Consider the following 26245-nt stretch of genomic DNA (forward strand, 5'->3'; position numbering starts at 1 on the left):
TACATTTCTAGGGGTTTTTGAGACTCAGCTTCTACTACATATTGCTAGACTTGTGCATTTTTGGGAAGCTGTGGCATGAATTGACTACAGTAGAAAGAGGTTAAGTTTTACCTATAAAGAAATTTATTGTCCATGGAAATAAGCAAACAATCAAATCAACCTACCTTGCAATTCACTTTTAATAAGGCAACTTTCCATCATATATAACAGAACAGTGACCATGATGTCCAGCAGCTGGCATTCTTCTGTCACTTGGCGTGCTAGTTCTTCGTTGCTGAACAACTGAACGCTGATGTGCACAATTCTATTAGACATAGTGTCTGACTCATGGCTTTTCTTCAGTGTTTTCATAATAAAAGCATAATGTTGAACAAAAGTTTTGGTAAAAGCAATCTGCAAATTATAAAGAAATGTTTAGGTTAGCAAGCACCATACAAAAACTACAGCTTTTTTCATTACAAAGTATTCCTTTACAAAAGTACAATCAACATAGAATCAGCCACGTTGGAAGAGACCTGCAAGGTCATCCAGTCCAACCTATCACCCAGCCCTATCCAATCATGGATCAACTAGAGCCCTATCCAATCAACTAGGAACATATCCTAGGAAACACCATCTGCCATGACAAACCAAAATTGATGGTCTAACAACTACTCCGTGCCTAGACACAGTTCACATGAAAACATCTATCCATAGAGAGGACTAAATTATACCTTAAATTTTACTACTTTATACCAAAATCTAATCATGTCCTTCTGTACCTCCCACACTGAAAAAAAAAAAGCCCAAAACTGAAATGTTGAAGCCAGAAATATAAGATCTCAGCATACCTGTGAAAGCAGTAAAATTCTAATAATGGATTTATCCTGTATTTTTTTTACATCCTAAAGCAAGGACTAATGTCCCAAAATTATATACTATGAAAAGTGACATTAATGGTAACTAATAAAGCTGCCTTATCACTTCCACTTGCCTTATCCACGAGTAAGGTTTCCTTCATCTGTCAAGGATGATTATTTCAACATTGACTTTTAACCTGCTATCACAACATCCTATAGTTATAAACTAAATCTTAAGTGCTTTCTCTTAAATAACACAAGTCATGAGCAAGCTTTGCTATTCTTCACATAACTGTTTGGTTTTTTTTTAAACAAGGTTGGCATTGATATATGTACATGTAAATGTTGGTATGACTTCTTGTCCCACCTCGTTAGCCTCAAACTGCATTGTAAACCAACATTCTGCACTGCATATACACATATGCATATGTGCCAGCTCTGAAAGCAATTCTCACTTAGTACTTCAAGTTCCAAATTAACACCATCTGGATTTCCTTGATATGAGAAGAAGGGATAATACGAGCCATGAAGTGATGAAAATTTTCAGTTTAAAGTCTAAAATTTCCTGTTCAATCCTTTTATAAATATTAATCTTTCATAAGCATAAACCCAGAAATTTTCAAGTTACTCTCAGGCAGTTGTTTCCACCAGATTTTAGACAAATCACTGCCTGCCTCAGACTCAGTGCTGCTATATTTTACCTGCCTCAGACTCTGTGCTGCTATATTTTTATGATTGCACAACCACATAATTCTCATTTAGCAAGTATTTCCAAAAATATCATGTTATAATTCTGGGCACAAAGATTGCTTCTTGCAGAGAAAAAAAAAATCCTCAAAAACAAACTTGCTCATGTGAGAAATGGACCAGGGTGGGAATGTCACTCATAGGAACACTAGAAACCCACCTAAGTTGCCTTCCCTTAGCTGGTTCACAAAGATGGAAACATGCATCATTACTGCAAGTGCCTTCTACAAACAACACCCAACACAATGGCATTTTTGGAACCACGTATTTACAATACTTGTGTAAAAGTAGTAAGACATCATTCTGTTACTCCAAGGCACAACAGTAATTTCCTTTAAATTAAAGCTTGATACAACTTTAATCTCTGACAATGATACAACAAACATCAACACATTCATACTATTAAGCCTCAGACACAAAATGACACCTGATATTTTAAGAAATTGGTATATGGTGCTAGTCAAAAAAATTATATTTATATAATCTTCAGATTGTACTATGTTTAAATAGATTCTCAGGTTCTGTCATGTAGGAACTGTGTTTCGCTTGTTTTACACAGCACTCAATTTGACTGGGAAAACACAATCCTCTTCTAAGGACTACTTTTGGATCTTTTTATTTAGACATATAAATCTGCAGATAGCAAAACTTTTTATGCCTCATACAAAAAAGAATTTCTGAAAGTACTGTAGACATCACTATAATGAGAGAGATTCTGAAATACATTTAAAGACATCAGCTTAACTCCTACATTCATTTGTAATTTAAACAAACACACACAACTGCTTCTAGTTTTGAGAGAAATAAACTCAACTAATTTCCACAATTTAAGATGCTGAAATACTTTGGTAAGCTGCAGTCTGTATATAAAAACAGCCAAGGCAGATCAAATCCATCCAGCCAGCTTGGTACCGTGTTTTTTGCGTGGCCACATCTGTACACCCAGCAAAGAAAAAACATAGAATGGAGGAGGACTGCAGATTCTGACACATCTTTACAAATATTGCCTCAGCTTCCAAACATTTCCAGGAAGTAGCTTTCTAAGGCAAACACATTTTCTGTACATTTATTTACATTCACTGACCTACTCTCTGCAATACACCTTCTATATTTCTAGCCTGTGCAAAACATATTCTTTTTTTTCATCTAGCCTTTCTTCTTAGTGGCCACTTGGTGTTAGTCTCCTAACATCAACTCTGTGTTTCAGTTAGAACTTGCATCTCCCACATGTACATTTCCAGTGTAAAGACAAAGAGAGTTCTGCCAGGTGAAAGCTGTTCTAAAATTGTTCCCAATAAAAAGAAGTGTTCTACAGATCAGCATATCCAGGGTTTAGTGAAGATCTACTGCTGCAATAACTGTCTTAGTGTTCACTACAGGAAGTGCCTGTCGACCACAGCATTTCTGGTAAGTATGTTTGCGGATTCATTATCTCTACCACATGCTTTTGCATTTGTCTACTTTCAGACTTCAGCAGGCTCTGCCTTTGGATGATTGATACTCTTCCATCAGCTTCCTCTTCATTGCTAATCCCTCCTCCCCTTCTCTGTCTTCTGCTCAGTCACAGGAAGGTCAGTAGTATTTCTCTGGCCCTTTGGTTTTCCTCCTGCAGAAACCTTGTCCACACCATAACTCCTCTAATTTCTTGGAAGCTGTGGTAAACTTTTCTTCTGTTTTCTTTACTCCTTCAAATATCGAAGTGCTGTGAAGGATGCCTCAGGCACAAACCCTGTAAGGCAAAGACCACACCATTTGTTATGCTGTCTTTCTCACAAGCAAAAGGGAAAGGCAAAGGGCAGGGAGGCAGAGGGGAAAGAATCATAAAAATCAACCAGGTTGGAAGAGACCTCCAAGATCAGCCAGTCCAACCCATCACCCAGCCCCAGCCAGTCAACTAGACCGTGGCACTAAGTGCCTCATCCAGTCTTTTCTTGTACCATCCAGTCTTTTCTTGCACAACTGGGGTCCAGCTCACCTCTTCCCCATACTGAGAATCCTAAGAGAGAAGCTTTATTTCCCTTACACAAGTAAATCCATCCAACTGAGATTGCTGTTTCTTCACTAACTGCTGCACATGGCATGGTAGTCAGCTCTACTATGCCTACACTAGAGGTTAGAGATTTCAAGAATTTCAGGGCATGCACAGATAGCCAGCTCTGTGCCCTGGGTGTGGCTAGCTTGGTTTATCAGAAAACCAACCTAGCAAAGTCCTGCTGATTTAGTAAGCTAAATCAGTTCATGAAGAATCAACAAATTGCACAGCAGAAGCTGAAAAAATTAAGACAGTACATGTGGTCTAGATAGGATGGGGAAAAGAGTAGAAAGCTGAGAGATGGCTTGGAACGATTTATATGCCTGCATTTGAAGACGCACCATGATTAAATAGTAAATCAGCTTCTTCATAAAAGCTAAGTGGAAGCTTGAAAGGTAAAGAATTCTTCTGATTCATCTCCAAATTGTGTGTTCTCTCTCTACACATGTAAGAGGCAGAACCGCCCCTTGTAAATTAGCCCTAATCCTCAGAGACATGTTTAAAAGAAATAGTAAAATGATAAACATAGCAACACTTACCAGATTCCTCCACAGGCTGGGTCTTCTTCAAGCAGTTCAGCTGGCAATGCATCTGGAGAACTGTATGTCTACATCGGTCTTCAAACATCAAGAAGAATTCAAGCTTCATTGGACCATCATCAAGAAGTCCTTGTGTCTTTTCATGCATTAGTCAAATCCAAGACCATGACGAGTTCTGTGCTGGTATCCCAAATCAGAACGCTATCTTGACATGGACATAGTGCTGTTGAAAGCCCATATCCTTTCTTTTCCTTCCTTGCAAGTTATCTTCAGATCCTTTCCTTTGATACAGTATGTTGTTTTAAAGGCAGCATACAGGGCTGTCCTCTTATAAACAGGTATTTCTGAAATCTGCATGCCTGGACTTTAGGATTTCTTGATCTTGGCCTCCCAGCAGGGACTGAGGAGGTCCAAAATATTCAGCTCAAAAGTGGTATGACATGATCAGAGCAAAATGTTAAGCCTGACTGCTATGTATGCTTGCTCTTGAAACACAGAGCAAACAACCAAACCTGGCTGCAGACCAAGATTTAAAAGAGGAAGATGATATCCAGCCTCCATGACTTCAGGCCAGGAGACACTCGGTATGGACAACTGCAAAACTCTGTAAGGAAGCAGCTGACAAAACCATCCAGGGCACAGGTGCAGCAAACACACTGTGATAGCCTATATGGAGGAACCAGTGCTTACTATAACAGTTGCAAAAGGAACAGAGTCACTGCACTTATCTCACCCTGCAGAGTAATTCAATGCTGATGCACTTCTTTTAATTGATAAAAATCCAATTTACAAAATTAAACCCATGCAAATACATGCTAACAGCTAAAAAGGGGGAAAAAAGGCAAACCATGAGAACAACATTAACATTGCTGCTCCAAAATTATCCATCTTGCTTTGTCCACATCTCTCTTTAGAATCATAGAAGCAACCAGGTCGGAAGAGCCCTCCAAGATCACCCAGTCCAACCTAGCACCCAGCCCTATCCGATCAGCTAGAGCATGGCACTAAGTGCCTCATCCACTCTTTTCTTGAACACCTCCAGGGGCGGCGACTCCACCACTTCCCTGGGCAGCCAAACTACAAGACTGCTAACATCTGCCTTCAGCCACTTCATCAGAAGGCAAAAAAATGCCACAACAGAACCTCTAACCAGATACACAAACCAAGGTAAAAGACCTGTGTTATTTAAGTTTACTATTCAACTATGCATGTAAGGCATAAACCATAACAAAGCAGTGAGTAAAAAAAGGCATTTAAGTACCTTATAATCTTGATCTGGCAGCATGTTGAGTAAGAAAGTCACCATCTTCTGCGGAAACTCATATTTTATTGTCCAAAATAACAATTCTTCTAGAAAACATTTATGCTTCAAAACATCCATGATGGATTGATCTGCATAAAAGGTCGGAGGAGGAAATGTGCAATGTATTAATTATTAAAACTAATGGTAGTGAAGTTGCACTGTCTTATGTAAAGTTCAGTAATAAAAATTTAGTATCTTAGTGTGGTCTGTGAAAATGGAAAAAAAACAATCAGGAAAATGAACAAGGCAAACATTGCATAGTGTCAGCCTGTAACAATAAAAACCACCTCCCAGAGAAGTCAATTAACATTTTCAGTACAATTCTACTACACAGGGTCCAGTCTTCATTGACTACATTGAATTGTATCCCTTTACTGTAGTAGCTCCACGGACAGTAAAGAACAACAGCCATTTGCACAGTATTTACACAACACAGAGAAACTGTTAATGTAGACTACACTTTAGCTGAAGTGAAAACAACAAAATAAAAACTATAACTAAGTGATGAGTTGTTTTTCTACCTATGAACACTTAAGTTCTGTTTACAAAGCTCTAAACAATCCATTTGTGCCTTTTCTAAGCAGGAATTACCTCCATTTTTCACCATTACCAAAGGTCAGAATTTCCCAGCCAAGTGATCAATCAATCTCAGCTCAAAACATTTCAGGAATTGCAAAAGATTATGAGGAATAACCACTTAAAATTGCAGGGATCTCCTCAAGACTTTCACAAGCCACACAAAGAGAATGTGCTTTATGCAAAATATTCTACACGAGAGTAAATAAGAAACTACCTTCAGGGAGTCATTAAAGAGATGTTAATACTAAAGTATTTTGTAAAGCATTACACATCATTCACTGCAGTAAACACACGTTGATCATCTGTGTTGTCTTCCTGATCTCTTGTTAAGAAATTGCAGATGTGATTTTACTGCCCGTGAAAGCTTGGTAGCCATGCACACTCAAGACCTCTACCCACAGAACAGACAGCACAGGTACATGCCAAATGCCCCTGAGTGAGAACCCCAGGCATGAAGAGAAGTGACACAACACTTTATCTGTCACCAATGTGCAGCCTTCTCTGACATATGTCTGACAGCTGAACAGGACATATCAAATTCTTTATACAGCAGTTTCAGGCAGGGACAGAAGAATATGTATCCACTTATACCTGCTACAGCATTTAAGTAGGCAGAATGATCTTACCCAACATGGAAAATTTGCCAAGAACACTGGGACTAATGTTCCCACTCTTGTAAAAAGCACCACATGATTTTAAATTTCTTCTGACAAAGTAAGAAAAAAAGTAATAGTGCCTGTGGGTTTAAAATTATCATAAACATCAGGTATTTCAGATGGGTGAAGGTTGTCTAGCAGAGCAAAAATTTCAGTTCTCTCAATACTCAGTCCCACACCTGTATCATTGAACTTCAGCATAAAACCTTTGTTTTCTTGCAAGAAATCTTTTCTTCTTTCCTATTAGAATCATAGAATAGAATCACAGAATCAGTCAGGATTGGAAGGGACCACAAGGATCACCTTTTTATTTTCAGTGGTTGCAGAGAGCTGGGTAGGAATCTTTGCAAAGACATTCACATACCAATAGATTACAGGAAGGAGACAGTTAGAATCATACAATCAGTCAGGATTGGAAGGGACCACGAGGATCATCTAGTTCCAAGCCCCCTGTCAGGGGTAGGGACACCCTACTCTAGGGCAGGCTGGCCACAGCCTCATCCAGCCGGCCTTAAACACCTCGAGGCATGGAGCCTCAACCACCTCCCTGGGCAACCCATTCCAGACTCACATGCTGAACAACTTCCTCCTCATGTCCAGTCTGAATCTCCCCACCTCCAGCTCTGCTCCATTGCCCCTAGTCCTGTCACAAAAAATTCCATAGTCTGTTGTCTCTCTGGAATATGAGTCTTAGCATTCCAGGACATCCCAAATGCGTAAGTAACACTCTAGGATGGGTCAGGCAGTCTGCATATATGGGAAAGGTAAATCTGTTTTTATTCAATACTCAGTTTTCTAAAATTTTCTTTTCATACTCTTATTTTATACCATATTGGACATAAAATATGAATACTGAAAACTTCAGAAAACTATTGGATATTTAATAAAAACAGATACTTACCCTTCCCCCATTGGCAGACTCCCTCCTCTGGGGCTGTTATAAGGAGCTATCAAGATCATGAGAACAGTTCATGTTGGGATGCCTCAGAGGGGGAATACTACAATCCTGAGGGGAAATGAAATGATGAATTGAAGCATCACTTTCCTGAAATGCTACTGCTGATACTGGTTTTCAGGTCTGGCAGGTTCTCTGCCTGAGCTACCTCCCTGCCTATTTTCCATAACTGGTTATCAAACATCAGAAAACCAGCATTTTATCTTGCATTATGTGACTCTAACTTATCCTCCAGTCAAGCTAACAGTCTCTAAAACTCCAGTAAGGGAGGTTTCCTTGGATGCAAGTTCCCTGCATATCTCCAAAACTATCACCTCTTCCACATTATTATTCTCTGTCACCATCTTTCACACACCATTTCTAAGATTATCTCTTAACAACACTACTGCCAAAACATTCAGTTCTCTGCTTTTCCAGCTTCCCTGTAATTATTCCTCAACCTGCAGTCACCAGAAACAATCAGTCTTGCTTTCACATGCTCCTCACACCACCACTGTAACTTTCTGTTGACTTCATGAACCCTTGCATTTCAACTTCAAGTTCTAAACCTCCACTCCAAAGCCTTTCCAGAAAATTCATTCAAGTTTCACCACAGATTTTCACTTCAAGCTTCTTGGGCAAGGGAGGTGATTCTCCCCCTTTACTCTGATTTCCTGAGACCCCACCTGGAGTAGTGTGTACAGTTCTGGAGCCCCCAACACAAGAGGGACATGGAACTGTTGGAGCGAGTCCAGAGGAGGGCCACGAAGATGATCAGAGGGCTGCAGCAGCTCTGCTATGAGGACAGGACATGAGAGTTGGGGCTCTTCAGTCTGGAGAAGAGAAGGATTTGAGGAGATCTTATAGTGGCCTTCAAGTATCTGAAAGGGGCCTACAGGAAGGCTGGGGAGGGACTATTTACAAGGTCTTGTAATGACAGAATGAGGGGTAATGGGTTTAAATTGGAAGAGGGGAGATTTAGACTGGATATTAGGAGGAAGTTCTTTCAAGTGAGGGTGGTGAGACACTGGCACAGGTTGCCCAAGGATGTTGTGGGTGCTTCCTCCCTGGAGGTTTTTAAGGCCAGGCTGGATGAGGCCTTGAGCAACCTGCTCTAGTGGGAGGTGTCCCTGACTATGACAGGGGGTTGGAGATGGATGATCCTTGAGGTCCCTTCCAACCTAGACCATTCTGTGATTCTTTTCTCAGGCTAAAAATTTCTTTGTGCTTCTGATGTCAATCCCCTTGTATATGTACAAGAGTGCTCTTTATTTAACAGTAAGAATTTAGGAATTACTTTAATAATTAGCACAGAAACATGCCAAGGACAAGCAGAGGTTAGGACTACCTTGTCTCTAGCCCATGTTCATTGCTGAATTAAAACCTGCACTGATCTCAATAGTAAGTGATGTTCATTTGGACTAGAAACTGCAGAGAGGACTAACTTTAATCTATGAAGCCAACAGAGTTGTTTTAAAGACTTAGTTTGAGCACCTTTTCTTAAGCATCACTAGAACAGTACAGAAAGACTAACTAGAATCACAGAGAACGTTCTTGCCTGGCTGAAAACACAATCACAGCATACACTGCCATAATGAACAAAAAATGTTAAAGAACAAATACATCAAATGTTTGCCAAGCTATGATGCAACCTTGCCAGCCACACAGTGAAAATGGACTGAATTTTAAGAAGTCAACTTACAACATGAAGGTGACAAAAATCACTGGTCAAACAGTCGCAGACAGTGGTACTCACCCAAGGGAAATCAAAGTTGCCAATTACCACAGTTTCACCTGCCATTCTATTTCAGACTTGGCTATGTTTAATATCTGTCACATGCAACACTGCTGTGCTTGAGAAGGAAATTAATAGCCCTAAATAATTTTAAAGGTGGACAAAGGAAATATAAACTGAGATCAGTACTTCACAAATACCTTTGGTGGTGCTGCTTAGTTTCACCCTCTTGCGCTTGCCCACACCTTGGCTACCATCCTGGTCCTCCTGGGGTAGGGGAAGAGTGTAAAAATTGATAATGGTATATTTAGAATTCTACTGCCAAGAGTCAGTGTACTCTCAAAACTCTGGTTTAACTATCAAGATAAACCAGAAAAGCCCTGGTTATATATATTATATAATAGATATTCAATATATTCTCCTACTGGAAAAACACTTTTGCTGTGCACAGCAACCACAGACTGTGCAACTCATTAGAAAAAAACACAGGTTTTTTAAATGCCCTTTACCCCCAGTACAGGCAACATTATCATCTGCAAGTTCAGACATCTTCCATCTACTTAATTCATTTCGTATGGTTACCTGCTTTTATTTCTGATTTCCACAGAAATGTTTAACACTACAACATTTTTAACTGTGACACATCCAAGGTTTGAAACAAAGGTTGCAAAACTAAATGCAAATGAAAGACACCATCACCACTTGACAAAATTTAAGACTGGATGCTGTAATAAGAGTGTGTCATTAGAGGATTATATTATATGCTGCAGGGATCTTCACTCACAGTGGTAGTCCTAATGAGACAGTGGAAATAAGAAAGATTCCTACTAGATCTAATAAAATGAGAGGTGATTAAGAGAGATTTACAGTTAAAAGTAATCAATACCCTTCTCATTTAAGCAAATGCCTTATTACTTTACTTACAAACTTTACTTGAATGATAAAGAACCTGGTATTCAGGAAGTGACTGTGCTTCCTTTGGAAGAAAGATTATTCACAATTTACATCTGGGGACTGACCAAGTTAATTAAAGGCCTGAACTTTCCTGTCTTTTCAGTAATGACTACTTGAAAATTCATTTCAAGATGGTCCCATACTTGAACTCTTCAGTGTCCTGTGGTCTTTGTGAACATATGGAACTTTGTACTTCCGTCAGGGGTCTGTGATTTCACAGCATGTTGCCACTCCCCCATCAGAAGGACCAAGCACTCTACAGCAAAAATCAGACCTGCTGAGATACTACAATTTAAGTCAACTGCCCTGAGAAAGAGGAATGTAAATTACTGTGGCAAGAAAGTTGATTGCTGGAGGTCTCAAGACCTCTTCCATAGTCTAAAGGGAGTTGCTATAGTGGTCTTAACCAGAAAACAATGCATTTGTGCATACAAACTGTGATTAACTTTTTGGACTGTAGCCCCCCACAGCATTGTTTTGGCAAACAAAATGCACTTCACTTCAGTTTGATTAAGATTTAAACACGGAACACTCTTCACTGCAACTTAGGAAGTCATATCAGTGAAAAAAGAAAACTGGAGTGACTTCATGGGAAACACTTTCTTGAAAACTCTGTTTTTCCTCAATAATGTTAGACAGTTGGTTTCCATAGCCACAGTAGGGTAGGTTTAAATCTTAATGTCAAGTGCAGGAGCTCTAAGACCCTTGAGATAATCCTATGTCACATGGCATCTGCCATGCCCAGGGATAAAAAGTAAATGTAGAACACCTTGTTTTTAACCATTGGATGATGCTGTGCAAATATACTTGGATTAACAGTAAAAATCTATACACATTTATATAGTAGAATATTAGTAATATGCCTAAAATGTACCACATTTGTTGTAAATTCAGATAATAAAATGTATGCATTCTTGGGTAATATACATAGATTTTGTGCAATTATATTAAAGAGCAGTTGGAGAAAAGAGCTAAGTAATAAGGCATTGAGTGCTCACTGAACTACTTGGTCAGCCAAACTGAGATACCCAACACAAAAATGTTTATTTATTAGCATGGAAAAAGCATTCAGAGACTGTGCTTGGAATATAAATCTTCTTAAACAGAACTGTTTTAAACAGGGTCTTCTTTTCTCCTTTTACCCAAAGGAAAACACAATGAAGAAAAGCTAATAATACCCAAAATATGGTGAGTTTCCTCTAAAATACCACACAAAGCACTTGAGAAGTAAAGCACAAGTGAGCTTTTACTGGTCTGAGAGGAGGGAAACAAAACAAAACAAAGCACAACCCACATGTATCTCAGAATACATCCATCCTTCAGATTCATTTTTAGTTTAGAACCATCTACCACTGCAGATGTAAAACTTTTTTTTACTTCTAGTTTTACTTCTACCAATGTAAACCTAAATACTAAACTGTGCACAACTTTTCAAGTGATTTGGTTCCCTGCAAAAGGATTATTGGACTACTCTAATAAGTAGCTTATGTAAAATTTGTACTCCAGCCTTTTCACCTGTGAAACAATGTTGCCTTTAAGACTCAATTGAGCAAGAATGTACATCAACCTCTTGAGATTCATCTTAAACACTAAAGGAAGAAAATACTGTTAAAAATGTATTCTTGCCTCATTTCTTAATCAGAACATATATTTACTCTGCTGTAAAACTGTGCTAGTTTGAAGCTAGCTGGAATATTTTTAGTGAGAGGAATTAGATTATAGGCTGTGAAAAGGAAACGATGGTGATGGCTACTGCACTCATAGGCTTGCTGAGATGGATTAAAAAAAAAAGAACATAAATATAGATAATAGAGTTGCTCTCTGGCTGCCTTCCTTCTCTCCCTAACCTGCTGTCTGTGTAACTAATCCTTCTGCTTCCTAATCTCCCTGGCCGATTCTCCAAACTCACCTTGAACAGAAGGCAAACTCTGGGATAAGGTAGAGCTGTGGAAGGAGATGGAAGGGTGTTTGGGAGCCCCTCCTGGGGACTCAGGTTTCTGGGAGGGCTGCTCTGTTTCTGTATTACTTTTTAACTTGTATATTTCTGTCTCTAGCTGTATAGATTGTAAATATCTGCTTGTGTATTGTGCTAAGCTGTAAATATAAAGCTTCATTCTAATTTCCAGCTCAGCTGTGTCTAGTCTGGGTGACTTTCTGAAGTCGGGGGCAGGTAACACCCAAAACATCATATTAAAAAACATTTATAAAGCTGTAAATGCCCTAAATTACAGAGAAGGGCAGAGAAGAGGAACAGAGGCCAGAAACCAATATAATTTCATCCTTGTTCTTTAAAGAAGCATTGCTCTAGCAATACCACTTCTTGTAGTAAACATTTCAGCTTTCCATCCACATAGTTCTGTTCTAGCTTTTGGATTAAAGTACCAGACCTTTTTTTCAGCAATTTATGTTTTTTCAAGCAGACCATGATTAAGAAAAAGACTGGAAAATAATTAACTCTCTTCAGAGATGCTTCTAAATGAGGTGTGTTTTTTTTCCCACATTATTTTTAATTGCATACCATCCTACATCAATATGATTTTATTGAGAAAAGGAAAATTCATATATTAAAGAATATTTAGAGTGCTGCTTATTGTATGCTGCTTCCTCATTCTTCTCAAAAAAAAATTCTAACCACAGATTTCAGCACAGGGTCTCATGCTTTTTCACAATGAACCTTCAAACTTTCTTCCAGGTATGGGAGTACATGCAGAATTTCAAGCTAGAAAAAAAACCACAGCTGCACCAACATAACAAAATACCTACATGTGTATTTACATCGTGGAGATCAGAGAGAAAAATCTCTCTAGAACACAAGTGTCTTTAACTATCAAGCTATAATGCAGCTGTTGTAATTCCTTGGAAAAAAAAATATATATATACTTTTTCCTGATAAAAAAAAATCCTTCTCCCTAAAATACATCTCTGTTTTGACCTCCATCTTGGATTTCTTTCCTAAAAAAAATAAATCAGTGATATCCAAATCTCTCTTCAGACAATTTCAGTTTACTTCCCTCTCCTCATCATTTATAAGGATAAAAGTGGAAGAAATAGGCTGAGCCATTTTAAAATTTATTTGAAAATACTACTTGGGGTTATTACCATTAACTTGAACTGCTGTCATTTTTCATGGGCCTTAAATGTGATATTGTCTGCAGTCTTCTGTGTTTTGTTTTGGTTTGCTGTTTGCTTGTCAAGTGATGGTGAAAAAACATCAACAAGCACTAATTCAAAACAACAACAAATTATAAATAGCACTGCTGAAAGCGTAGCAGATGCCGCAGTGCTCCTGACAGAGGCAAACATGAAATTTCAGACATACACCAACGACTGGGTTTAGTTTAATATTCATTTATATAGAATTCAATGTGTGAACAAAAATCCTACCAAAAACACCCATACTTTGCCTTATTTTAAATGGCTGCTAGGGCTCACTTGTTGAAAATACCTTTTAAACAGTAGGGGCGAGAAAATGACAATATACTGATAACCCCTATTAGAATTTAACCTTCGTATCTATTACAGCCCAATCTCAAAGGAGATCCCCTCCTTTTTACCTCCACTTAGTGTCTTTGGTCATAGAATCATAGTATCAATCAGGCTGGAAGAGACCTCCAAGGTCACCCAGTCCAACCCATCACCCAGCCCTATCCAATCAACTAGACCATGGCACTAAGTGCCTCATCCAGTAAACTCAGCTGTCCCCAGTCTTTTGAAATCTGATTCCAATGACTTGAAAAAGTTAGCAGGTTACTATTTCCACTTTGCCTCTATCAGAGGCTTTACACATACTTCCATATTTTGATTTCTTGAATAATTCCCTTATGCCTTACAAGAAGTAGGTATTTCCTTTGAACACCATGCATGGAACATATATTTGTTTAGCAGAAACCTTTGCACTGCTTTGGCTTCACTCTGAAACTTAATACTAATTTAAGTTAAAAAAAAAATCAGGATCAACCTCAAATCTATCCATTTATTTTCTTTAAGTCTTCTAAGATCAATGATACTTGTTATCTGCTTGCTATAATTAGTAGCTCCTGCTGCTGGCGTACTGGTTTTATATATTGTTGTCAGGCAGATGATTTCCAGTATTTCCAAACATGTGTAGACAACAGTTCAAATTGGTCATTAACAAACATAGGTCATTGTAAAGGAGACTGAACTCCAATGGCTTTGTGAAGGAAGCTGTGGATTAAGTAAATCACAACGCATGTAATGGTAAGAAATGCACATGCCTACACGTGGGAATTTACCTACAGAGAAATTCTCACTGCAGCTACCACCCACTCAGCTGGATTCTCAAGCACCAAAAGCTGTTAACACCATTCATAGCATCATGAGCCTTCAGTCTGCTTTAAGCAAGTCCAATTTACTTCATGGTGACCTCTGAACTACCTACACAAGTTTCTTCTACATTACACATATAAATTAAACTGAAATAGTATTAGCAAAAGTAAGGATTTTTCAAGAGGTCATTAGTAAATCAAAAGCCTGAGACATGTTCCTTTATATTGCCATTATTTCTGATTATTATTATGGAGACAATGTGTGATAGATAGAAGACTTAAGGTTTGTGGGATGTAGCTGTAAGCACTCACTCCATTTAATATTCTGTTGCAGTTACTAAAGGTTTTAAAAACAGTCTCACCTCATCTGAAGAGTCCCCTTGTCCTGATGCTGCCGTAGCACCTGCTAAACCTTTTGAAATACAAAATTCAGAGATTCCTTTCACAAGTCTAATACCAAAAGAGAGTATTTTACAATATTTAACGAGCCACTATGAAATACTACATTAACTTTCTTGAAAAGATACATAGCAGTGGACTGAGAAGTACTCAGAGTAAGATTTCCAGGTGTTACAAAGATATGGATTTGCAAATATGCTCCGTTGCAAGACTTCAACGTACTGAGTTAAGGGAGATATGCTCTCTCAGAAGCAACAAAAAATTCTGGCCACCTTCAGTGATCAGAAAAAAATCCACAGCACTTTTGTAAAAATAGGTGGCTTAAATTAGCAGCAGTGACAAAATTCTACTTTGAGCAATTTCATCTTGCCTACTCAAATTCCACTAATGCTATAACTGGAAAATTATGCTTAGTCTAATAAGTGACAAAAAGCTACTATGTTTAGCATTGTTGATAGAGCTACAATAAGTCCTGTCGTTTAATGGTACACTAAATAACAGGTCATTCTTTAGGGTTCAATAAGATTTGGTTTATTTTTTAAATAATAAAATATTTTCTCTAAAACCCAGCAGTAATCAAGTCTACCCTTAAAATATTCTTCTACACAAACCTTGAACTGCTAATGTGCTAGTTCCAGCTCCTTGTTCCTGCATACCACACGCAATTTTATCCTCAGGAAATGCCAGTCCAGAGCCTTTCAATGCAATGAGGTACTTTTCATGACTTTTCTTTGCACATGCATTCTCTCCAACACCTTAAATACACATGAAAAACAGCATCAAAGTACAATAGCAGCTACCTGGTTTACATACTTCATATTCTATACAAGCAATCTAAAAATGATCCACAATGCTTCAATAAGCTGTTCAAATACAAGATGGAGGAGCTAAAAAGTCTTTCAAACTGCTGAACTTAAATCTAAAAGACCAGAAACCTCCTCAGATTTCCCTTCCAGGAATGTTTTCTTCTCAAGTCTGTATTTAATTTCTATTTAATCAGTACTGCTACCATTAACACTGCAGTAAAAAAAGGATTTGTTTTGATATTTTGGAACAGTTGGTTTTGGACAGAGACCTACGATTTCCAATGGAAAAAAGAAATCCAACAAAACTAAAAGCCACAAACCCCAAAAAACAACCAATGAAATGAACTAAAACCCCCCAAGACATTTGTTATATAGGGGAAAAAAAAAAAAAACAAAAACTCAACACATCAACTTTAGAGGCAGCTTTCCCAGATGCTTCTCTTTTCAAATAAGTACTTGGAGATTGCTGGTTCTTTAACTAGCTGCTGCCCAAGTCGGTAATGGTACATTAAAGCTAAAGCAATCACTATTTTTTCTATACCTAAGAAAAGGACTCAAAAAAGACACCTTTAAAAGCAAACAAGATGGTGGTTTTGGACTAATAGGAACTACCAAACATTCTCAAATGCATTGTGATTTTGGGAATATACAATTGGAGGAGGTGTTTAATGAAAAAAACAAACAAACAAAAACCTACAACAGACTTTGTGCAGAACTGCAGTACAGACAATGGCCTTTTGCCATTCAGGTCTCCTCCAGAAACCTTTTTTAAGAGTAGATCCCAAAATTATACATATTCCCCTTTGATATGCCTTATTTGTAAGTACTAAGCCACTGTGTTCATTTCACTTTAAAGAGAAGGGATTTACTGTAAAAGCTCTTTTGAAATGATGTGTCAGCATACAGTTATCTGGAACCCACGAAACAAGAGGTTTTCTCTTACAGGTCTCAATAACAAATGTCACTAGCTCCCCCTTTCCATCAACCAAAAAAAGAATAACCTTTAAAACACCTTTTTAAGTCAAATATAACCATGCAGAAACTCAAATGCTAAAACAAAATATATGCCCTTAAATTCTTCACCATTTAAAAATGTAATTATCAGAAATAATACAAACATACCAGAGCTAAGATCTTTGTAGAACTGTTGGCTAGTCAAAACTTGGGTAAGAACCGATCGCATTGCTCCTCCCATTTTGGTCAAGTCTTCTAGAAAGGAAACATGAGGTTCCAAAACCTGGAGGATTTTGTGAAGGTCCTTCTCTGATGGCAGGTCAAGAGCTGAAAACCACGTAAGAAGAACTTTTGATATAAACTTCATTTGGCTAAAAGCTTCACAATAGGAACTACCATAAAAGAAATTCATTTATATATTTATAAAGTTCTAAGGATCTCACCCACAAGTTTCAAATTAATACTAATTTCATGTTCTAGAAGAGCTCAAAAGTGCCAGGTTAACCCTTAAAACATACTTACAGAGCTCTTCAGCAGAGAATAAAAGCAAATTGCATAGCCAGGCAGTAACTTGGTTAGGAAAAGATGTGCACAATTCAATGACAAACTATAGATAGTATTCATGTATTCATTCATACATACATGTCATGTATTCATTCATACATACATGTCAGACTGCAGAGCAAGAACTAGCAGCATAGTAACATATGCTAGATACACACAAACTTAAAACATACCAGGCTCGTTATACCCTTCTCTTAAGTGCTGAATAAGACTAAAGATGAACTGTGGAAGAACTAATTCTGACATCATCAACAAGTCTTTTGGGACACATGGAACATTTGAATTTGACTTAATCCGGTGTCTTTTACAAAACCTAAAAAACAGATGAAAAAAATGTTAGCCAAGCACAGCTCAGCAGTTATTGACACATACTAAGCAAAACATTACTGTTCACAGTTTTCTGAGAGCATGTCCTTTACATTAAAGGTACTGCAGAAATGATGTTCTGAATTTCAACTACCACATTCAAATCACTTTATTTTTGAGCCCAGCAAACTGCAAGGTCGACTATTTTTCCCCCTTCTCAAACATTCCAGTTTCTTCCCATACATGTTAGAACCATCTTCCTTTGAACAGTAAGAACACTGATTTTTTCTTTATCAAGACAACCCCCCCTATTTCTAAATGGGCTAAGTGAAAATATCCAAGCCAGATTCTCTTTCCATAAAAGGGTCAGAGGCTGACCTGATTCTTGAAGTACTCATTCAAAAAATTACTTTTAAAATGTCTTTTGACATTAATAAAATCAAATTCCAGAGACTTAAGCATTTGCAGGAGTAGCATTTATTTCAAATATATAGCAACTAAGATTATCAAAGTTATCAAAGGATGATATCAACAGCCTTAAAAAATTGTGTCAATTGTTCTGTTTAAAAAGAAAATAAACCATTTAGTCTTTGGAGAATTCCTGTATGGTAGTAGTTGAGGCTTGGCTAATGCACAACGACACGAGTCTAAGCCAAACTCCATTAGAGCAGACAGAAAGATTTCCCACTGACTTAACATGAGTCTGACTCAAGAGCCACTGAACACTTCTCTGTTCCAAACCTATTTTTAGAAAGGGCATTTAACAACATCAAAGAGTTATTTACTAGCGTCAAAAATGGAGGCTAACAATAACAGTCTAAAAATACACCATACAAGAGCAAGCTTCACCTGAAAGATTGACTACATTTTACCAGTAATTTTTCAACATAAATATTCTGAAAATAGATTTGGCTTTGAATATGAACACTGTTTTCAAAATGTATTCAGGTCTTCACTACATTGCCTATGTCTTATTTTCCAAAGGAAGCCTGCTACTTTCTATGACATATATCCTCCTTCTTTGAGGACCACAGAATTATTGTCTTCAACAGAAGGAGGAAACAACAGAAAGCCATAAAACAACTACCCAAATGTAGGTGAAAAAAACCAAGAGGACACAAGTTCATCAAGTAAGATGGCAGCTTCACAAGAATAGCTAGCATCTTCACAACACTAAAAACTAAGAGCTTCTATTTTGGTCTTATACACATTAGAGATGACATTTTGCATCAAGGAAAGGTGAAAAAAAATCAGTACTAGCCAAATTATTTGCAGTTTGTGTATACAGCCTATCCATTCCTGGAGGATGGGGAAAATGACTGATAGAGTTCTGTCACAGACACCTTTCTGTTAATTAACACACACACAGATGTTTTTTAACTTCTGTCATTCCCTTCTGCAAGGGACACTCACAGAAGTTAGGAGAAATCATTCACCTTTTCACTTCTGTCATTCAGTTTCATGCCATCCACATACAGAAACCTCAACTGCTGTAACTAACAAATCTGCCTTGTTCTATGCTGCAGCAGGCTACCTCATTTACTACCTCTTGTTCTATGCTGCAGTGTGGTACTTTGTTTACTATCTTAAAGGTATTTGGTTTCCCTTTCACCACTAGACTTGCAAGAAAAGTCCAAAAGTAAATACAGACTTAAAAGACGCGTAAGGAAATAATTACTGTACAGTAGTTTCACAATCTTGTGCTGGTCCCCTCCACAAATTTTGCATTCAGCCAAAAGCCACAGTATCAAACCTCACACAAAGAAGGTATTTGGAATCCCAGTTTCTAAGTACAAGGCTTTCCTCCATTCCCTAAAACGCCTATGTCAGCGTAGCACTTGCGTATGTATTAATTATCCCAAATTAAACCTATGTTGTAACTGACAGCTATGAATCATGTGTTCTCTGGAGACTCACATGAAAAGCATTATTAACTGTGTGCTGCTATTATGATATTAATACAGATTCTGGAAAAATCAAAGAAGAACCTGAATTCAGTTCATTGTAAGGAAATAGACTTTCACCTTCATAAGCAAAAAGGGCAGCAGCTCCAAACAGGCAACAATTCCTACATATGAGGCCCTAAACTTCAATTTAAGAATGCCAGTATTATTTTGCAGGATGAAATATTTTCTCTATGTATGGCCCAAAGACTGTGGTATTATTGTTCAAAATCAATCTACTATTGATTTTGTTCTTAGCCAACAGCTACAAACAAGTACCCAGTAAGGATCCCAGAATATGTCCTTACTGACATGAGTCGCCACTGGACAAGCTGTTGGCCATGCTAACCACCAAGGGCAAGAACTAATCTCAAGCACAGTAATGCAGAAAGTCAATGCTCAAACTTTTGTTATTTACAAATCAGGTGAAAAAAAAAATCCCACTGAGACCAAATTTACAGAATTTACTCATCAAATCTTGTTTTGTGCTGGAACGAGGAAAACCAGTCTTGCCACTGCATAGTATTTCCACAATCCTGAAACATTAATGTTCCAGTCTACAGAGCCCTATTGCCTTTACAGAGTGCTATACAATTCTGCAAATACTGACCAAAACATCAAATAACTATTTGAAATATGGTTGAACAACAGCTGTTTTAAATAAAGAAGAGCCAGACCCTTACAGGCCAAAGAAGAAACAAACTGAAACACTCCTATCACACACCACATACCTGATAACAACAGGTTACTAAGTTTTGTAAGTAACAATTCAATACACACTTCAGAAAGAGTATGGATTTTGTCCCTATCCCAAAATGAACATGGAGACACTACTCTTACACACACTGAATCTGTATGACAGGTGGAAGATGTAAAATATTTTGAGTGCTATGACTGTCTCTTAAAAATAGAATCAACCAGGTTGGAAGAGACCTCCAAGATCATCCACTCCAACCTAGCACACAGCCCTATCCAGTCAACTAGACCATGGCACTAAGTGCCTCATCCAGGCTTTGCTTGAACACCTCCAGGGACAGTGACTCCACCACCTCCCTGGGCAGCCCATTCCAATGCCAATCACTCTCTCTGCCAGGAACTTCCTCCTAACATCCAGCCTAGACCTCCCCCAGCATAACTTTAGTATTACGGTTACTGTAGTAATTCAGAACAGTACCACAATCTTCTGATGCAAAAATATTGCCTTTGTAAAAAGGGTGGGCACTCCCCTGGCACAACTTGAGACTGTGTCCCCTTGTTCTGTTGCTGGTTGCCTGGCAGAAGAGACCAACCTCCACCTGGCTACAGCCTCCCTTCAGGGAGTGTAGACAGCAATGAGATCACCCCTGAGCCTCCTCTTCTCCAGGCTGCACACCCCCAGCTCCCTCAGCCTCTCCTCGTAGGGTTTGTGTTCCAGGCCTTTCACCAGCTTCATTGCCCCTCTCTGGACATGTTAAAATATATTTGTGCAATAACAGACAACTAGCTAACATACATCTAAAACAACAATTCTCTTTGCAATTGCTATGATATTTGAAACACATGCACCAAAGCAAAGCCCCTGCAAGTCACAAGGGCATCAATTAAACTGTTAATGGAAGTAATATTGAAATTATCTTAATTTGCCTATTTGCATGTATATGAGTAAGTCTCTACCCATTTTATCCCTCAAGCCTTTTCAGTTCTGAAAGGATCAGTCCTTAAATGAGCATTATTATTTCCTTGCATGGAAGAAGGCATGGGCAAGAATACCCTTCAAATTGGACTTTAAAACAAAAATACCTTCATGAAGTTCAACATTGAAGAAGTTCAAAAGAAAAATATTTACATCCAAAATTCTTCAGCTGCATGGAGGTGTTTTATGGTTTGGTTTTGTTTCTTTTTTGTGAGTTTTGTTTTGGTTTCTAAATAAGGACACAATGTAAAAGAAATTAAGATGCAACACACATTCTAGTTCTTCATGCTTAATTTCAGAATTTTTAGGATCTGATTCTTCAGAGTTCTTAGACTTACATAAGATTCACAAGGCAGAATTCCCAGCTGACTTCAAAAGTAGGTCTGACAGACAAACAGATCAGCAAACAGAACATCTGGTGCTGAGCCCTTGTATCAAAGCTACCTTTGCTTGGCCCTCATTCTTCCCAAACCATGAGCTCATACACAGTCTCCTGGCCCAGTTACTTTCAGTCACATTCATTATCTACCTTAAAGCACACAGACAATACATCCTTTATTTAAAGAATAAAAAGTATGAACCAAAAATAAACAAAAATATTTTTTTCTGACAAGCAAGAAGATTTAAATAGGTCAAACACAAGGCATGTAGTACTTTAGCCCAAATTTGCCTGACAATGTTCTAAGCAACTGTATAGTTACAGGCAAATGGAAAAACAATTCTCATTTGTTCAGAATTTGAGTACCATGTACAGGTGTTAATAAAAGCTAGCAACTTAAGCTGAAGATATCACTTCAGTCAAACCTCCAGCAGACAAGATTCACGTATATGTATGGAGAAGCATCCATGAGTTTCAAGCCACAGCTATTATCACTGCAGGCACTAACCAGAAATGGAGAGATGTGTCCTGATGAAGGCATCAGAGATCTTTATTTAGTCCTCGTTACTGTAATACCCAGACAGTTATCTCTGTCATTTTGACATAAAGAAGACTCATAGTATTTTTCAAAGAAGAAAAATAGAAGAGCACCTAGCACGTTACTATTTAAGATCACCTGCAATTGCCAGATACCATTCCAAGATTCTTTTTTAAACTAAAAATCCTGATATTCTGCAAGAGATAATGAAGAATGGCTTGAACTCTGAATCAATCTATGTTATTTGTCACTTAGAAAGATCTAAGAGACAAAAGCTCTTGGAGAATGTGTTCCCTAAATATGCAAACATGTTTCCTCCATTGCCAACAGATCCATCAACATGGTAGAATATGTATATGTGCCAGACAAATAACACTCCACCCTGACATAGCAAACTTAAGAATCCTGCACAGCTCATTGTTTCACAAAAAGGATAAAAGGACCTTTACAAGTCTGTGGGATCAAAGCAAAGGAACTGAAAATCAACACTGGTTAGCCCAAATCTAAACAAGATTGTTCCACAGACTTCCAAAACATAAGCTCTTTTTAAATTTAGCATATACCAAAGTATATGGCAAAGCGATAGAGAAGTCACAGGATAAATAAAGCCATTTCAGACAAGGGAAGATAAACCACAGTTGTATTTTGTGAGCTTACTCTTCAGATAACTGTTCTGTTCTTCAGACCAAACAGGCCCTACCAGCAAAAGCTTTGAGGTAGATTCATCATTTATTTTCATTTATTGTTCAGTGACTTAACAGCAAGAGTTCAGGCTTATAGATGTTTAAAGATATGTGTATTGATCCATTTCAGTATCCTATTGAGGTATCTGAAACAACTGGAACACAAACCCTATGAGGAGAGGCTGAGGGAGCTGGGGTGTTTAGCCTGGAGAAGGGGAAACTCAGGGGGGACCTCATTGCTGTCTGCAACTACCTGAAGAGAGGTTATAGCCAGGTAGGGGTTGGTCTCTTCTCCCAGGCAAGCAGCAACAGAACAAGGGGACACAGTCTCAAGTTGTGCCAGGGAAGGTATAGGCTGGATATAAGGAGGAAGTTGTTGGCTGAGAGAGTGATTGGCATTGGAATGGGCTGCCCAGGGAGGTGGTGGAGTTGCTGTCCCTGGAGGTGTTCAAGAAAAGCCTAGCTGAGGCACTTAGTGCCATGGTCTAGTTGACTGGACAGGGTGCTAGGTTGGCCTGGATGATCTTGGAGGTCTCTTCCAACCTGGTTGGTTCTATGAACTGCAAGTTATTCCTGAAGTATGCACACAGTACATGGTGTCTACTCAGGTGACAATACTAATGAAACTATCACTTGGCTGTTAACCATTTGAAAAACACTGCAGCAACTGATTTTGAGGTTGATGCAGCTCTCATTAGAGACATTCTCAGAAGAAATCAGAGGAGGCAAGTCTGTGAGCTGACCGTGTTCCATGACTGACTTAATCTCCAGCAACCTGAAATCTTTTCTGCTTTCTGAGAATCAGACCTAACATCTCTGCAAAAACCACTGAATGTTACAGTGAAATCCTAAGAGGCAATAAAATACACTAAGATATACACCTAAGGATGGGGGAGAAGGGCTGAGGGAATTCATTATTTACTGTGGCTCCTGAATATGCTGTGATCAGCCTGAATTCGAGAATGAGTTCCCATACCTTGTATGTGTAAGATCAGATAGTGAAATTTTTGTTCTGAAGAGTCACACCCACCAAAAGTATATGACCATGTCTAGCTAACAGGCAATACAGCTCAAGCTTCTCCAGAGTCACTTCAGCCAGAAGTTTTTAGTAGCCCAAAAGACTTTAAAAGCAGAGAAGCTGCAGAGAGTTGATGGAGATCCTACAGAACACCATTTGAACCAGCTCTGGTACAAGGTACAATCCTGAATATAAGCATGTTTTTACATAGCCTCCTAATGCTCAGAGACTGAACTCCTTGATAATGCGTAGTTTCACAGCCTCTTGATAGACCATCTCTATCAGCAACTTCTTGAAGAAAGGTCTGAATGAACAATTTTCCCTCCTTCATGCTGCATTACCAAACCTAGCCTAGATCTTGGAGAACTGAAACTTTTTGGTCTACTGCTAAACAATACAACCGGTAGAGTCACACTGGAAGGAATAACCCAGAAGCAGCAGCATGCTGTATATAAGCTAAACAGGTGACTCACTGGTGCAAGACATTGCATAAAGTAACCACATAATCTACTTAATGCCAGTAAAACAATTACCTCTATGTCCCAGAACTCAGCTGCAGGCAGACCTGACTTTTCTGAAGTGGATCACAGCTTGCTACAATCCAACATGATACTGACAAAACTTGTCTGATGAGCATACACAGAATATATCCAAGAGTAACAATAATAACTTTCTCAACAGAAACTTTGCCTTTATACTGTCACTGTGTTAACATTTCCTCAAGTCTAGAACAGAAAAAAGGTCCTTTACTCAGCAACACAAAGCAAAATGCATATATTCTTCCATAGCTCTTAAACAGCAAAGCAAGGCTACTTCTGTTGACATTAGTTCCTGTAAGGCAGCATCTCTGAAAAGGGATAATAGGGAAGAGTCAAAGAGAATTTTCTAGCCTTTTCATAAAGTATCTAGCAGATACTTTATGAAAAGAGACATAATGGAAAAAAAAAGAGATTCAGTGTATAGCTCAGACACTGATGTACACTCTAAGACACAGAAGTAAATAGGAAGATAAACAGGGATAGAGACAGGACTGCAGAAAGCTTAGAGATAGGTACCTGAAGATGTGTTTCAACATGTGGCATATCACACCACCTATAGCAGTTACCTGCCTTATGAGTGTAAGGGTTTTTTACTTCACACATGCCTACCAATAAAGAAATGGCCAAGTGGAAATTGATAATTTCTTAGATCCTTTTATATTTGTCATAAGAGAAGGCAATGCTGTAATGTCAGTGGAGCCACTGAGTGCTGTATCATCAAATGCAAGCATCAACAGAAAAGCCTGTTAAATTAAATTCTTAACCTGCCTTTTTGTTTTTCAGGATATGCAATCCTTGATGGAGATATTATTCTCTTTGAGCTGTAATGCAGCACTAACATCTGCTTCCCACATGATTAATTTAACAAATAAGTCAAAACACAGTGAGGCATACTCAGAAGCAGGACACAGGGGAATGAAATAACAAAAGTATAGAGACTCTCTAGTGTATCAGGTTATTGCCCACAGACTTAAAGGGGAATTCAGAACAAGACAGTCACAGAAACAAGACAGTACTCATCAGAAACAGATTACTGGCTGGTTATACTCTTACTATGATCAAAAAATAGTCCAGTCTGAATTTCCTCCCCTGGCCAGCTCCATGGCAGGTTTTTCCTCAGATGATCTCACCTGATGAATTATGAACATAGGTCTACTAAGAATGCCTTAAAAAGATTTTGCCTTCTTCAAAACATTACTTATTATCTCTGATGAAGCTGTGAAAATTTACTCTGTCCATGGATAGATAGCATATGGGAGAAGACTACAAACCATTTTCACCTACTGACCTATCACTGGATCTTAAAATCTGTTAAACCTTGTCACAGCTCGAGCTTTTAATATCTTGACAATTTAGGCATTTTCTGAAGTTTAAGTCACATTCTACCAAATTAGACCAACTGCCATTTACTTGTATGAAATCTGCTTGGGAATCCAAAGGTTCAGGAGTGTGACAATCTCATGTTTCAAAAACAAGTAAGAATTGTGTGACAATCTGCTGTTTCAAAGCCAAATAAGAATTCCACAAAGTATGTAAAGCAAATAAGCATCCATCTATTACTCTGTATTTCAGCTTCCTTATATAAAGGCATTAGAAATAAAAAAATAATATTCCATTACCCCTAAATATCAGAGAGTTAATTAGTAATAAAAGATTAATGCACATCCTTATATCTCAGACCAAACCATCTCTAGATTTACATCAACCACCCTAATGAAAAAAAAAAGATATTCCAGATGATAAGAGAGAGGGCAGCAGATCAGTTAACTGAGTTAAGACCTAATCAGAAGTATTTTTTGAGATGTACCAAATTAAAAAAACTCTGAATGTGGAGACCAGA

At 38.2% G+C, this 26245-nt stretch overlaps 1 protein-coding gene across 2 annotated transcripts in view; it reads right to left on the bottom strand.

Moving 5' to 3' along the window:
* Nucleotides 1–26245, bottom strand: part of UBR3 (ubiquitin protein ligase E3 component n-recognin 3) — a 124428-nt gene that overhangs the window by 95264 nt on the left and 2919 nt on the right. For both annotated transcript variants that reach the window (XM_064163291.1, XM_064163285.1), the window contains exons 2-8: nt 17501–17640; nt 16932–17090; nt 15615–15758; nt 14967–15016; nt 9565–9631; nt 5419–5549; nt 165–393 (exon numbers count right to left, since the gene is read on the bottom strand). In XM_064163291.1, coding sequence (XP_064019361.1) covers nt 165–393; nt 5419–5549; nt 9565–9631; nt 14967–15016; nt 15615–15758; nt 16932–17090; nt 17501–17640 — 920 coding nt within the window. The remainder of the gene's footprint in view (nt 1–164; nt 394–5418; nt 5550–9564; nt 9632–14966; nt 15017–15614; nt 15759–16931; nt 17091–17500; nt 17641–26245) is intronic.

The sequence above is a fragment of the Pogoniulus pusillus genome, chromosome 2, assembly GCF_015220805.1.
Source record: "Pogoniulus pusillus isolate bPogPus1 chromosome 2, bPogPus1.pri, whole genome shotgun sequence".
Classification (NCBI taxonomy): Eukaryota; Metazoa; Chordata; class Aves; order Piciformes; family Lybiidae; genus Pogoniulus; species Pogoniulus pusillus.